This window comes from Trachypithecus francoisi, unplaced genomic scaffold (genome assembly GCF_009764315.1).
Source record: "Trachypithecus francoisi isolate TF-2019V2 unplaced genomic scaffold, Tfra_2.0 Lachesis_group5, whole genome shotgun sequence".
Taxonomy (NCBI): domain Eukaryota; kingdom Metazoa; phylum Chordata; class Mammalia; order Primates; family Cercopithecidae; genus Trachypithecus; species Trachypithecus francoisi.
The window spans coordinates 11812462-11828012 of record NW_022681470.1 but is presented as its reverse complement, the minus strand read 5'-3'; the positions used below and the strand labels follow the sequence as shown (position 1 = coordinate 11828012).

General features: G+C 42.8%; 1 protein-coding gene across 1 annotated transcript in view; it reads left to right on the top strand.

Moving 5' to 3' along the window:
- The window catches only part of ACTN2 (actinin alpha 2), a 76901-nt gene that overhangs the window by 24467 nt on the left and 36883 nt on the right, over nucleotides 1-15551 (top strand). The window contains exons 2-5 of the mRNA XM_033195906.1: nucleotides 6444-6558; nucleotides 7485-7604; nucleotides 8712-8798; nucleotides 14484-14571. Coding sequence (XP_033051797.1) covers nucleotides 6444-6558; nucleotides 7485-7604; nucleotides 8712-8798; nucleotides 14484-14571 — 410 coding nt within the window. The remainder of the gene's footprint in view (nucleotides 1-6443; nucleotides 6559-7484; nucleotides 7605-8711; nucleotides 8799-14483; nucleotides 14572-15551) is intronic.

Here is a 15551-nt window from a genome sequence, read left to right as displayed (position 1 = left end):
ACTCAACAATTCAGTAAGGACATGCACATTTTCTTTTTGCCGTTAAGCAAATTGTGCTGATTGTCCTGTTATATAATTTAGCTTTGAGAAAGGCAATACTCTTGTAGTTCCCATGGATTAGGGACTTTGCTAGCAAGCCCTCCAAGAAAGATGCAATAGCGTCTTCCGCCATTAAATAGGAATGACAATTGTAGCTAGCAAATGCTCCCGGAAAACCCCTTCAACTGATATTTACTCAACCACCATGTTTTGGAGGTTGAGGAACATCCTCTGGGTCTCCAGATCAGGGGCTCCCAACCTCCAGACTGTGGACTGGCACTGGTTCGTGACCTGTGAGGAACCGGGCTGCACAGCAGGAGTTGAGCAACGGACGAGCAAGTGAGCAGAAGATTCATCGGTATTTACAGCTGCTCCCCATGGCCCAGATTACCATCTGAGCTCTGCCTCCTGTCAGATTAGCGGCGGCATCAGAGTCTCATAGGAGTGCAAACCCTACTGTGAACTGTGCGTGCCAGAAATCTAGGTTGTGCACTCTTTATGAGAATCGAATGCCTGATGATCTGAGGTGGAACAGTTTCAGCCTGAAACCATCCCCCTTCCCTACCCCCACATCTGTGGAAAAATTATCTTCCACGAAACTGGTCCCGGGTGCCAAAAAAGGTTGGGGACCGCTGTTCTACATCATGTTCAGGAATATAATGGACGCAGAGACTGCTGATCATTTGAGAATCCTTCAGTCCTTACACATGAAAGCTTCTGTACAACTCCAAGGCACAGGAACGCGGTGTACAGGAGAGTTTCCATCTGCATCCAGGGAAGGCCTGTGTAGCCAGTGGAGAGCATCTGCACCCACAGACTGCCCACCCTGGCCAGGGACTCACTGGTTGCAATTCTTTATGTTTAGGAAAGAGATCCTAATATTTGTTCCAGCTGTCTAAGGAATATACATAGTGAGACTGTCTTCCACCGCATTTCCATCTATAGAACACTGTTGAATACTGTTTCCCTTAGCTTTGTCTTAACTTCTATGGTGGGTGGTAAGGACTAGAAACATGTTTTTTTATTTTTTTGAGACAGAGGCTCGCTCTGTTGCCTAAGTTGGAGTGCAGTGGCACCATCTTGGCTCACTGCAGCCTCTGCCTCCTGGGTTCAAGAGATTCTTGCCTCAGTCTCCTGAGTAGCTGAGATTACAGGCATGCACCACTATACCAGGCTAAGTTTTTATATTTTTAGTAGAGATGGTGTTTCACCATGTTGGTCAGGCTGGTCTTGAACTCCTGGCCTCAAGTGATCCACCCTGCCTCGGCCTCCCAAAATGCTGGGATTACAGGTGTGAGCCACTGTACCCGGCCAGGACTAGAAACATCTGTCTTTTCTTTCTGGGGATAGATGGTTTTATGGTTTCCCATCTCGGTCTTCTTTTTGTGGCTCTAAAACTTTTTATGTGCCTACTTTTGGGATGCTGAAAGTGTTTGTATTTATGGCTAGGTGCAGAGAAACAGGGAATAAGCTGTTGGTTCAGGAGAGAAATAGAGGAGGGTTTGAGTTGAAAACAAGAGAGGAGGTTGGAGGAATCCGCCTGTGCCAGGGCAGCTTCGGGACTGAGTTACAAGTTGGGGAGACATTGGCCTCTTTCCTCCATGGTCTGTGTCTGATTGAATAAAGCATCATTTCCCTTAAGAAAGGACATATGGCTTGGTAATCTTTTTTAAACTGAGGAGCCTGCCTCCAGAATGGTGTGGAGCCACTTTCATTCCCACTTGAGTTCTCCAAAGTTTAGTTTTCAAGAACCCTAAAGACGCATGTTGCAATACAAACAACAAGAAAGTTCACAAAGAAGTCTTCGGGTCAAATGTGTGGGGTTTTGTTGCTACTGTAGTTTTTATCTTCTCCATGATTAACAGACTTTTCACAGAAACAGGGGTGAAAGGAGATGCATAGGAACAGTCTCCCTAGGCAATGGTAATTAAAACAGGAAATAGAATACAAATTAAACATTCTAATAAAGCTTAAAATTCCTTTTCAGAGGGCACTGGCCTCATTAAGCTATTACCACAGAACAGCTGGAGTCTTTTTTCTGCATTTAAGTTAGTCATCACCTTTCTTGGGTGTTATGAGTATTCATTAAAGATAGGGAAACTTCGTTAGGCTTAACTCAGCTAAATAAATGGACCTTCTCTGGATTTGTACAAGTGGATAATTACCTATGGTAAATTACCTTCATTGTATGTATAGCTATAAAAAGGTGGTATCACCTCGGGAGGCTGAGGTGGGACGATCGCTGAGCCCAGGAGTTCAAAGCTGCAGTGATCTGTGATTGCACCACTGCACTCCAGCCTGGGTGACAGAGCGAGACCTTCTTATCTCTTTACAGAAACAAACAAACAAACAACAATCAAACAAACAAAGCAGGTAGTTTCAAACAGACTTTCTGCGCTGTGGGGTCAGGAAGCTTGGGATTTTGTGCGCAGCTTTTAGGGATATATCCAGAAGTGCTTCTGATGCCTGTATTATGAAGAGACTTAAATAACAGACAAGGTATGATGACGTGCACCAGCAATATTTGCCCACTTTTAAGTAGAATTTAAATTTTAAAAACTTTATAAATGTTTATATCATTATATGTTCCCTCCATCAGTTGCTTTTTTTTTTTTTTTTTAACAACCTACTATTCTTTTGTGCCTTTCCCAAAAACTCTGGTATGTGATTAGTCTTAATATTATCAGTTTTAAAAATTGTTTTAAAGTAATTGTACTTGCTGAAGATAGGGCTTGGGGTGTATTTTACTGTAAGAACTTAATTATCTGGAAACAACCCAAATGTTCATTCATGGGGAGCTAGTTACATAAAATATGGTTTATACACTACAGTGGAATACTATACAGCCATAAAAACAAGTAACTTATACTGATATGGAATGATCTCTGGGTTATATATATTGTTTGTTTGCTTGTTTTTTTTTTTTTTCTTTTGAAATGGAGCTTCCCTCTTGTTTCCCTAGCTGGAGTGCAGTGGTGCGATCTCGGCTCACTGCAACCTCCACCTCCTGGGTTCAAGCATTTCTCCTGCCTCAACCTCCCAAGTAGCTGAGATTACAGGTGTGCGACACCACGTCCAGCTAATTTTGTATTTTTAGTAGAGACAGGGTTTCACCATGTTGGTCAGGCTGGTCTCGCAGTCCTGATCTCAAGTGATCCACCCACTTTGGCCTCCCAAAGTACTGGGATTACAGGCGTGAGCCATTGTGCCAAGCAAAGTATAGAACAATGTATGTCCTATGATGTGTGTTAAAGGGACCAAAGGAAAAACAAAACATGTATGTCTGTGTGTTTATATAATCACAGATACCACTGAAGGAATATACAAGAGACTGATAGCTCCATTCCTCATGGGGTAGGGCATTGGGTAGCCAGGGAACAAAGGGGAGAGAATGGATTTTTTTTTTAAAACCTTTTGTACCACTTGACTTTTGAACCAAGGAAATGTATTACTCATTCAAAAGTAAATACATAAAATTAATATGTTAAAAAATAAGTAATGAATTTTTATCATAATCTTACCTTCAAAAAACGAAACTTAATTATCTATAGTGTTGTCCAATAGAATTTTCTGATAGGAATGTTGTATATTTGCACCATCCAATACTACTAGACACATGTGGCTTCTGATCACTTAAAAGATGACTTGTGCAACTGAGGAGCTAATTTTTAAATTTGATTTTCGTTAGTCTAAGTTTAAGTGGCTACCTGTGGCTAGGAGCTACCACATTGATTGGGTATAGATCTAATGTATATGACTTAAGACCGGGGGTGGTGGCTCATGCCTGTAATCCCAGCACTTTGAGAGGCCGAGGCAGGCGGATCACCTGAAGTCAAGAGTTCAAGACCAGTCTGACCAACATGGCAAAACCCCGTCTCTACTAAAAATATAAAAATTAGCTAGGTGTGATGGCAGACACCTGTATTCCTAGCTACTAGGGTGGTTGAGGCAGGAGAATCACTTGAACCTGGGAGGCAGAGGTTGCAGTGAGCCAAGATCATGCCACTGCACTCCAGCCTGGGAGATAAGCAAGACTCCATCTCAATAAATAAATAAATAAATAAAAATAAAGTGTGTGGCTTAGAGTATCTTTTCTGTTTAGACATGACTAAAGCTTAGAAAGAATTGTTGGTTTAGGCTCTCAAGGTAAAATTTATTACTGTAAATCCAAAAATTCCCTTCTTTTTTTTTTTTTTTTGTCCTTGAATTAAATGCTGTCACCTCCTTCTTGAAAGGAGAGACTATTAGTCAGATTTGAAAATCCTCTTTATTACCCAGGAAAATCATTTTTATGGACACTTGGTCTTTCTGTATCTGGCTTGGAAGCAGTCTGTTTTTGATAGGTTGACTTTTTCATCTTGAACACAAACCGTGTTTGTGTGTCCCCTACTCCCCAGTTTGACGTGCCAGGCACTTTGTTCTCAAGCCCAGCAGCTGTTGTGGGACGAGGGGACAGTCTGCATGCTTAGCCAGCAGCTGCCAGAAACATTTCTAATCTGGTTTTGGCAGGAAATAGGGCACAAGTGGAAGCCAAGTTAAAAGAAGCTGGAAAAATAAACAGAATGACTTTGGATGTCACTTCATATGTGGTCCATTGTCAGCTGAAGATTTGCCCCAGTAATTTGCTAATATGACTGGACTGTGATTCCTTCCAAAGGCAGGGTTGAATATAGTCACCTTTGAGATCCAGGATCTAGTCCAGTGCTTGGAACATGCTTGTAGGAGGTTATTGTTATAATTTTTTCAATGATTGACTATACTGCAAATTTGTTTAATTGGTTTAATTAGTAGCTTAAAACTGTTGTTCACCCAAGATAAACTAGTTGTAGGCTATTATTGGTTATGGGTTCCTTCTCTCTTTTTTCTGCTACACAATATCACCCATCGTCTCCTCTAAAGCAAGATATTTTGAACTTTTTTTTTTTTTTGAGACAGAGTTTCACTCTGTCACCCAGGCTGGAGTGCAGTGGTATGATCTTGGCTCACTGCAACCTCCGCCTCCTGGTTTCAAGCTATTTTCCTGCCTCAGCCTCCTGAGTAGCTGGGACTACAGGCACATGCTACCACACCCAGCTAATTTTTGTATTTTTAGTAGAGACGGGGTTTTACCATGTTGGCCAGGTTGGTCTCAAACTCCTGACCTCAACTGATCTGCCTGCCTCAGCCTCCCAAAGTGCTGGGATTACAGGTGTGAGTCACCACGCCTGGCCTTTGAACTTTCTTTAAACATTATTTAGACTGGGCATGATGGCTCATGCCTGTAATCCCAGCACTTTGGGAGGCTGAGGCAAGAGGATTGCTTGAGTCTTGGAGTTTGAGACCAGCCTGGGCAACATAGCAAGATCCCATCTCTAAAAAAAAAAAAAATTAGCTGGGTGTGGTGGTGCATGCCTATAGTCCCAGCTACTTAGGGGACTGAGGCAGGAGGATCAACTGAGCCTGGGAGGTCAAGGCTGCAGTGAGCCGTGATCACACCATTATACTCCAGCCTGGGTGACAGAGCTGGATGACCCTATCTCCAAAACAAAACACTGTTATTTATTCATCTATTCTGCTGCAAGCAAGCGTATTTTGCATGTTTGTGAGCAAGAAATAAGCACATCTTAATTTAATCTATCTTTTCTGCAAAGTAAAAGGTTTTCTTTTTTTTTTTTTTTTTTTTTTTGAGGCGGAGTCTCGCTCTGTCGCCTGTACTGGAGTGCAGTGGCCAGATCTCAGCTCACTGCAAGCTCCGCCTCCCGGGTTTACGCCATTCTCCTGCCTCAGCCTCCCAAAGTAAAAGGTTTTCAAAAGGTGAAGATACAGGTATAAATGTGGTGTCTTTTTAAATGGAAGGCAAAAATTCTTCAGGTTGGAATATCCATTAAGAGAGTTTTTGTCGCCGGGCGTGGTGGCTCGAGCCTGTAATCCCAGCGCTTTGGGAAGCCGAGACGGGCGGATCACAAGGTCAGGAGATCGAGACCATCCTGGCTAACACGGTGAAACCCCGTCTCTACTAAAAAATACAAAAAACTAGCCGGGCGAGGTGGCGGGTGCCTGTAGTCCTAGCTACTCGGGAGGCTGAGGCAGGAGAATGGCGTGAACCCGGGAGGTGGAGCTTGCAGTGGGCTGAAATCTGGTCACTACACTCCAGCCTGGGCGACAGAGCGAGACTCTGTCTCAAAAAAAAAAAAAAAAAAAGAAAAGAAACAAAAAAGAGAGTTTTTGTCTCTAAAGTGGAAAATTTACTAAAATTGTTCTTTTGGGTTTCCAGTTCTTTCCATCAAATTCTCCATCCTCTAGAAGCCCAAGCAGCCCCACCCTTGTAGATTCCCAAGAATGTGTAAGGTGTGAAGTGTTACCTGTGAGGAAGGGATCTGAAATCCGATGGGCTTGTGCTAAACCATGTTTGGTTTTCTTTGTAGACCTTCACTGCCTGGTGTAACTCCCACCTAAGGAAAGCTGGCACCCAAATTGAGAACATCGAAGAAGACTTCAGGAATGGCCTTAAGCTCATGCTGCTTTTGGAAGTCATCTCAGGTTGGTGTTCTATATCCCAATCCTATGTTTTCATGTGTTATCAGTAGGTAAGCAACTATTTAAAGATGATTACATCAGAAGTTCACTTTGAACTTGGCTGGGCAAGAACATGGTATTATTGCCAAAGAAAACCTTTCCAAAGAACAATCTGCCTGTAGTTATTTTTGTGTTCTAAAAAAGGAGTGAATTCTCTTTAAAAATGACTTATTAAAATAATGTTTATACCACCAAGCTTGAAACAAAATAAGAGAAGAAAAAATGACTTCACATGACTCCCTCCATGCTGCCCTCTCTACTCTTTGTCCAGCTAGAGCGTATTCCAGAAATCATCTTGTATCCAAAAATCTCCATGTTGTAGATGTTGGCAGAACTCTGAACATATAAGCTAAAATCCCAGGGGGGCTTTGATTTGTCCTGAATTTCAATTGGGCGATTTAGACTTTGGACTAGAGAATGGATCACCTTTGGAGAAGTGTGACTGGGAAGGATTATGGCAGATCTGCCCTGATCCATATATCTTCATAATCAGGTGTCAAACGAACCCTGGCAGCCACCTCTGCGATTTTAACTAGGCCATCCTGACTTCCTCTAACAGTTAGCCAGCAACTCTGAATACTCCAGGGACTCTAACCAGCTTCTCTTTTTACTCATTTGTAAGTTGGATCATGGGCCAAACCAGACTCTCCCTGCAGATCTGAAAAGCATATGTCCTTCATAGTATGTCTCCCTGCTGGTCCACTTGATCCTGAAAACCTTTTGGTTACCGTTCCCTCATTGCTGTGATTTAGAGAGACCAGGCACACATCAGAAATAGTCATGTAACCATTTGTTTTTAAGGAAAAAGTGGATTCTGAGGTTTGGCATCTTGGTTCCGCATCAAGAGGTCACTGTCTCCATGTCTGCATGATTCTCTTTTCATCCCACAGGGGAAAGGCTGCCCAAACCTGACCGAGGAAAAATGCGGTTCCACAAAATTGCTAATGTCAACAAAGCTTTGGATTACATAGCCAGCAAAGGGGTGAAACTGGTGTCCATCGGGGCTGAAGGTGAGAGGTGTGGTGGGGCGGCCCTCTCTGCCACACGGACCTCATAGCGCAGGTGTGGGCTGCAGCTTGAATTCTCCTCTTCTTCCCTCCCTTTCACCATTTACTGTACCTGCCTTGTATCAGGCTCTCCCCTAGGGCGCTGAGTGCACAGAGATAAGAACAAATGGTACCCTGAGTGGGAGACCAAGCTCTAGGTTCTTTGTAAAGCATAGAATTAAATATAATGCTGTCATCTTCAGAACACTTACAGGACTGAGAAAGAACTTACACGTCCCACTGACTCTTAATAAGAACTAACAGGAAGGAAGTGGTCTCTTTGTTCTCTATGGGAGACTGGGAATTTGGCGAGGTCAGCGGGAGTTGAGATTACCATCCATATCTCCATATGTACAACTGAGTCCTGCTACTTGTCAGCTGCGGAATGCCATAAGAAGGGTCAGGGTAAAGATGAGACTGCGTTCTCTTTATTTGATTATTTAAAACCTTAGTTCATGGCTGGGCACAGTGGCTCATGCTCATCCCAGCACTTTGGGAGGTCAAGGCGGGTAGATCACCTGGGGTCAGGCGTTCAAGACCAGCCTGGCCAACATGGTGAAACCCCCGTCTCTACCAAATTTACAGAAAATTAGCTAGGTGTGGTGGCGCATGCCTGTAGTCTTTGTAGTCCCAGCTGCTCAGGAGGCTGAGGCAGGAGAATTGCTTGATCCCCGGAGGCGGAGGTTGCAGTGAGCCAAGGTTGTGTCACTGCACTCCAGCCTGGGTGACAGAGTGAGACTCCATCTCAAAAAAAAACGAAAAAAAAAAAAACAAAAAAACCCATCTTAACTCATTGCATGTTAAAACTTTGGAGACTCCTGGGTAGTTTTCAGTGATAATACATATGTAAGATTTGTGCTTATTATTAACTCAGAATTTATTTAAACTAGAGACATTTGGTTATGAATACCGTATTTATAACCAGACATACTGCGATACTTTTAAAAACATAAACTGGTCTTTCCATATGCACACTTTCCAATAGCTCTGAAGTCAAAACTTATATGTACGAGAAAAGTTATGTACTGACTATGTTATCTTTACATTGATTTGTTGTTTTCTTACCTGCAGAAATTGTTGATGGCAACGTGAAGATGACCCTGGGCATGATCTGGACCATCATCCTTCGCTTTGCTATTCAGGATATTTCGGTTGAAGGTAAAAGACATAGTTAAAAGTCTAATTGTATAATCGGTAAATTGAGCTTATGAATTAAAATTTGAACAAGATATTTGAAAGTCCAACAGTCACTTGCATGATTGAATGAGAGACATGGAAGTGGGTTCTTCTACATTTGGTACGTGTCTAGGAAAGGACCCGGCAGCACTGTTTCATTCAGGGAGGCTGGAATCGGTTTGCAAAAGATGAGCACATGTTCAGAACAGAAGTCGCTTTTTCCAATGAGCATTTATTGAGCTTCTTGATTGCTTCTTATACTAGTAAATTTACAGCTATGGCAGAGTTCTTTAGTCTTACAACTGAAACACTTTTTATACCCCAGGTATAAAAACAGAATCTGTTGCAATCCACGTTCATTTGTTATTCCCTTTACGTTCTTCCTCCCTACCTCTCTCCCTTTTTCTTTTCTCTTCTTTTTCTTTTTAAACAAGACCTCTATTGTTACTGTATCTTTTGGCCTAACTACCATTCCGTCATTATCATAGAATCTTAATCCTTGGCACTGCCACTGAAGAAGAAAATCTTTAGTCTTTTACACTAACTATACTCCCAAATATTTTAATGAATTCAGCACTGTTGAAAAGTGTCAAATTGGCATTCTTAAAATTAGAACTTTGCCTGTTTGGCCCTCAAATCACAAAGTGTGTAACTGCAGAATGTGTTTCCGGGCTGTCTGCGTTGTCCAACTCTTTGGTCCCCCCGACTCTGTAATCTAGTAGGGTAACCAAGTACCTGAGTGGTAAGGGGTGGAGACGTTATTTATAATTCTGCCCAGGCCAGAGTAGCCTCTGACTCTGGTTTTTTTTTTTTTGTTTGTTTGTTTGTTTTTTGAGACGGAGATTTGCTCTGTCGCCCAGGCTGGAGTGCAGTGGTACGATCTCGGCTCACTGCAAGCTCCGTCTCCCTCGTCTCACGCCATTCTCCTGCCTCAGCCTCCCAAGTAGTTGGGACTACAGGCACCCACCACCACGCCGGCTAGTTTTTTATATTTTTAGTAGAGACAGAGTTTCACCGTGTTAGCCAGGATGGTCTCGATCTCCAGGCCTCATGATCTGCCCACCTCAGCCTCCCAAGGTGCTGGGATTCCAGGTGTGAGACTCTGGCCTTTTTAAGTGATTTTAGGTACTCATCAACCCACAAACATTAAGAAACAACACTTTGCCTGCTTGTACCAGTTGACATGAAGCCTGCAGTACTTGCCCTTACGGACCTTCAAATTCACTTCAATTATTCCCTTCTGACACCGGAGACCCACTTATGTCATCTAAAAATCAAACTAAAATCTAATAGCATTAACACCTCAACAATTCAGGCTCAGGAATGACAGCCAGCTTGCATTAATACATAGTCTTGACTTTGAAAACTTTTGCACAACGTAGTTCTATTACAGTACCTTCCTTTATGCTAATGCAAGAAATAAGAGGCTTCCTAAAATTCCTGCTTTATTTAAAAATTGTAAGTTGTAATGATCAGTTTTTATATACTTCTAAATTTAAATATTTAAACTGTTGAACCCACTTTAAATAAATACTACTTTTAGAAATCTTGTTCACACTGTTGCTGGTCTAGCAAATCCTTTTTCCACAAATATTGCAGAGGTGAAGTTCACCGGAAGTTGTTTCTGATTGGTTACAAATTTTAAATTAGTTATAATATGAATTTAAAACTTAATTATATTTCAAGTGTAGGTATGAATGGTATTATCCATTAGAGTTTTCCCCAAAATTGTTATTAACACGCCCAAAGCAAGATAGCTAAATCACAATATTTTGTAAAATCTTGCAATAAAAGGCTATATTAATCTGTTCGTCACAAGACTAAGAAATTAAGCATTAAAAAATTATGATTTTATTAGCAAAGTACCTAAATCTCTTCAAGCAGATGGTTCTGTAGTGTCCAACACAGTAGATAATTAGTTTGCTAATTTATATTTTTATTTGCTTTAGTTTCATCGAGTAATTTTTTAATAACCTCATTTAATTTCTGTAAGTCTACAGAAAAATCATCTTTATTTGTTTTAATGATATATAGTATGTTGAAAAAGTCATTGTTATTAGAAACAAATTCTTTGAGGAGTGAGTTTCCTTCAACAAAACGATGGGCCTCTTCCAAGAAGGAAAATGAGAGATTAGGCCGGGCGCAGTGGCTCACGTCTGTAATCCCAGCACTTTGGGAGGCCAAGGCAGGTGGATCATGAGGTCAGCAGTTCGAGACCAGCCTGGCCAACATGGTGAAACCCTGTCTCTACTAAAAATACAAAAATTAGCTGGGCATGGTGGCAGGCGTCTGTAATCTCAGCTCCTCAGGAGGCTGAGGCTGGAAAATTGCTTGAACCTGGGAGGCGGAGCTTGCAGTGAGCCGAGATCATGCCACTGCACTCCAGCCTGGGTGACAGAGTAAGACTCTGCCTCAAAAAAAAAAAAAAAAAGAAAAGAAAATGAGAGATTAATACATGTGTTGATGAAAGCAGTCCAGATGTAAGCGGATGATGGAGCTCCTCGGGGTGTCAATCAGTGTTTCGTGATGCAATGACACATAGCACTGCCAATCTGTAACATGCTTTTTACACCCATGATGAGGGTTTTATGTGTGGACCTGTTTGTGCCAAATGGCCACATTTCCACTTTCCCATATACCTTTCGGGAGTGGGCTTTCCAGTAATGTACATAATTCACACAAGCTTGTTAACCTTTTGCTGAAAGCCTGAAAATGGATTTGGGGTTGGAGGAGGGTCAGCTTTGATTGTAGTAACCAATTAAATAGGGAAAAGGCCTTGTTCAACCTTCATGGCCCGAGAGTGTTCACACATATTCAGACAGAAATTAAGTGAAACTCTGTGACTTGTAAATCTAAACTTCAGTAACAATATTAAGATGTTGTAGATACATGTACCTTTGTTTGCTTTTCTAACCTGTTAAGTTTTATTTAAACTCTATTAAATACATCCCATTATTTCTTCCTGATGTACCTTTTCTTATTAATTATGTTGGTCAGGACTGCAATGACAGGCAGAACAACTGGCTGTGGAGTTCCAGATTTCAACATCCATATCAATTCACATTTTAATTAAGTCTTAACAGTTTCAGTTTATTTTCCCTTAACTAGCACTTGCTAGTTAAGAGACATGAACAGGAGTCATTCAAGTTATAGCACATGGAACTTTAGGGGTGTGTGTGCTTTATCTGGGTTATGGGTCCAAGAAAATGTGAACTAAAATGGACAGTTTTTTGTTTGTTTGTTTGTTTGTTTGTTGTTTTCTTGAGACAGAGTCTCACTCTGTCGCCCAGGCTGGAGTGTAGTGGCACAATCTCGGCTCACTGTAACCTCCGTCTCCTGGGCTCAAGCAATTCTCCTGCCTCAGCCTCCCAAGTAGCTGGGATTACAAGCGCCCACCACCGTGCCTGACTACTTTCTGTATTTTTAGTAGAGATGGGATTCACCATCTTGGCTAGGCTGGTCTTGAACTCCTGACCTCAGATGATCCGCCGGCCTCAGCCTCCCAAAGTGCTGGGATTATAGGTGTGAGCCACTGTGCCCAGCCTAAAATGGACAATTTAGATAAATAATTACAGAATTATTTTGATTTGAAAAAATCAACTTCAACCCCTTCCTGAGATAGAAGAGGCCCCATGTTAGTTATGAGTCCACATGCTTTAGGGAATTTCTAAACTGTTAGCATTTAAATATGGGCGGAATCCTAAGTTATATAAGTGGCTTTGAGGAGCTGTTTAGATGTGTGTTGGTTTGGCTCCTCCAGGAAGCAAGTGCCAAGACTAACTAGAAATTGTTGTAGTCTTTCCAGGCCTTTATGAAAACACACCATAGCATGGGTGGCTTAAATAGCAGACCTTTGTTTCCTCACAGTTCTTGAGGCTGGAAGTCCAAAATCAGAGTGCCAGCATGGTCTGATTCTGTGAGGACCCTGTTGTTGGCTAGCAGTTGGCTGCTGCTGTGCTATGCCTCAGTGCCACATGGTGGGTGGGGGTGGGGGAGAACCTGCCAGTGAGCAGGCTTCCTGGTGTCTCTTCTTATGAAGGCACTAATCTGATCATGAGGGCCCCACCCTCATGACCTCATCTAATCCTAAGCACCTCCCAAAGGCCCCATCTCCAAATATAGGCACATTAGGGTCTAGGGCTTCAACATATGAATTTGGTGATGGGTGGGAAGACACCAACATTCAGGCCGTACCAGAAATGCAAGAGATTTTTTGGGGAAAATGCCTATGCAGGATGAAGGGGAGGGAGCAGGAGATTCCTGAGGAGCCTTCAGACCAGAGCTCCTGGCTGACACCTGGGCTGAGAAGAGGAAGGGAGGAGGCTTGGAGAAGAAGGTCTCGGACTGCAGTGCCGTTCTGAGGTTAATTTCGCAAGGCTGATGGAGTCTTTAATCCTACACTGCCCTGAGAGGAGTCTCACGTCGCATAGGGGTGTCTTAGCTCTGCTGTTCACTCCCCAGTCTTTGGCTGGAGCAGCCCTGGGGAATGTGGCCTCCGTGGGAATGCAGGGGTGTGGTGCATTCAGGGGGCTGCAGCTGGCATGTCAGTTGTCTGCCCTGTGCTCCCAGCTGCAGCCGTGGGATGTCTGAGCAGCACATTTTTATGGTCATCACAGATGGTACTGGGTTTTTCTTTTGGTCAGAAGTCAATTGGCCAAATTTGAAATTTACCAATGAAACCCTTCAAGTGTTACAAAATCGGTTGGTAAAGGAATACATTTGAGATGCAGTAGCATCTGTGAATTCCATTTACCTAGGAGTATGAATTACAAACCAGACGAATGACAGATTAGTTGTCATCAACTACACACATTTTATTTTTTTATGTGAGTTGCATTGTAGACTATTTATGTTGCATGTTTTTCAGGATTGTGTACAGTAAGCATTAAGCGAATACAAAGGATCCGATTGTCCTCTAACACTCACTTCAATTACAGATTGTGCTCAGCATGAAGCTTTGCTAGTTCTTTAAGGATGCAATCAAGAGGCAGGGAAAGGTCTGTCAGCATCCACAGCCTCCTTTTCAAATTGGACACTTAGTCTCTGATCCTGAATAATAGGTGCCCCCAATGTCACCTCACACAATGAGGTACACACAGTTTTTGAACATTTATTTTCAGCCGGGCACAGTGGCTCATGCCTGTAATCCCAGCACTTTGAGAGGCCAAGGTGAGTGGATCACCTGAGGTCAGGAGTTTGGGACCAGCCTGGCCAACGTGGTGAAATCCTGTCTCCACTAAAAATACAAAAATTAGCCGCGCGTGGTGGTGGCACCTGTAGTCCCAGCTACTCAGGAGGCTGAGGCAGGAGAATCTCTTGAACCCGGGAGGCAGAGGTTGCAGTGAGCCAAGATCCCACCACTGCACGCCAGCCTGGGTGACAGAGTGAGACTGTCTCAAAAAAAAAAAAAAAAATTATTTTCATTTAAAAAGGGATAAGTCACCAACCACCCTGCAGTCTGGTTTTAGTATCTTTTTATGTTGGAGCTTGTGATTGCTCCTGCATTGTCCTTTTGAAGTCCCTAAGTGTCATCAGAAGTTACTCACCAAGATCAGCGTTCTGGCTCCTATGCCTTGCAGAGGCTGTAAGAAGAGATGAAAGTGACTAGGAGCTAAGTGAACTAAGTGGCATTTCCCTGGGGCCACTTTTTCTTGGCTATCATTACAGAAACATCTGCCAAAGAAGGTCTGCTGCTTTGGTGTCAGAGGAAAACCGCTCCTTATAGAAATGTAAACATTCAGAACTTCCATACTAGGTGAGCACCGAGGGCCCCTGGTCCTTGTATTGTCAGTGGAATCTGTGGGTAGCATGGGGAACAGTGTTTGTGTGCACCTGTGTTTTCCTCCTGCCTGAGAAACCTTTTATGTATGGAGGAGAACTCAGGCTGTAGAATTCTTGATGCTTAAAGTCTCCCAAAGGAAAACATTGGATTAAACCTTAGCATGCTGGTAAAACAGCACTGTGTTTGTAAGTGAATGGTGTTGCAGTGCCAGAAGGATTCTACTGAGTTTGGGGGTATAAGCATGCATCTTACTTTAGTCTTCACCTTGGTATTGGGAAAAGGCAGCAGGAATGGCTGTTGTTTCTCAGGGATGAGGGGGACCCTGGCAGAGTCTGCGTACCCCCTAATAGCGACTAGCGACTCTTCAGCCCTCAGCCCTGTAGGAAATAGAATGATCCTTCATCCATCAGTTTTGCTCTGCTGAAATTCAAAAGAGGTAGAAAAATTATGTTTGAAAAATTGTAGGAAATGAGATGAATAAAGTCTTGACATAAGGGGAGAGCATGATTCTGTCACTTGCTTCAGTCTTTCTCATATAGATTGGTCATTATTGTGTTGAAGTGAAAGAGTTGGTTATATTTTCACCTTCGGATGCTAGGTTACCCATGAGTGCAAAAAGGCCCACCACTGGCCACTGATAATCAGAAAGATAAGGATGAACCACGGTGAAAAACTGGGGAAGTTCTTCTAGTTAAACAAATATTCTCAGAATGTCTACCAAGCGTCAGGCACTGAGCCAGGCCTTGGGAGGATAAAGGGGAAGAGAATCCTTCTTTGTCCTTACAATGTGCTGTTTGGCAGATGAGAGAAGCTATCAAGGGCTGGGACTTTCTGCAGGTGTCAAAGTTGAAGTACCCAGACCTGCGTCCACTCATCTGGCTTTTCTTTTTCTGACTCCCAGTTGACCCAAATACTTCAGCATTGTAGCACTGATAACTCTCATGGAGGTCTCC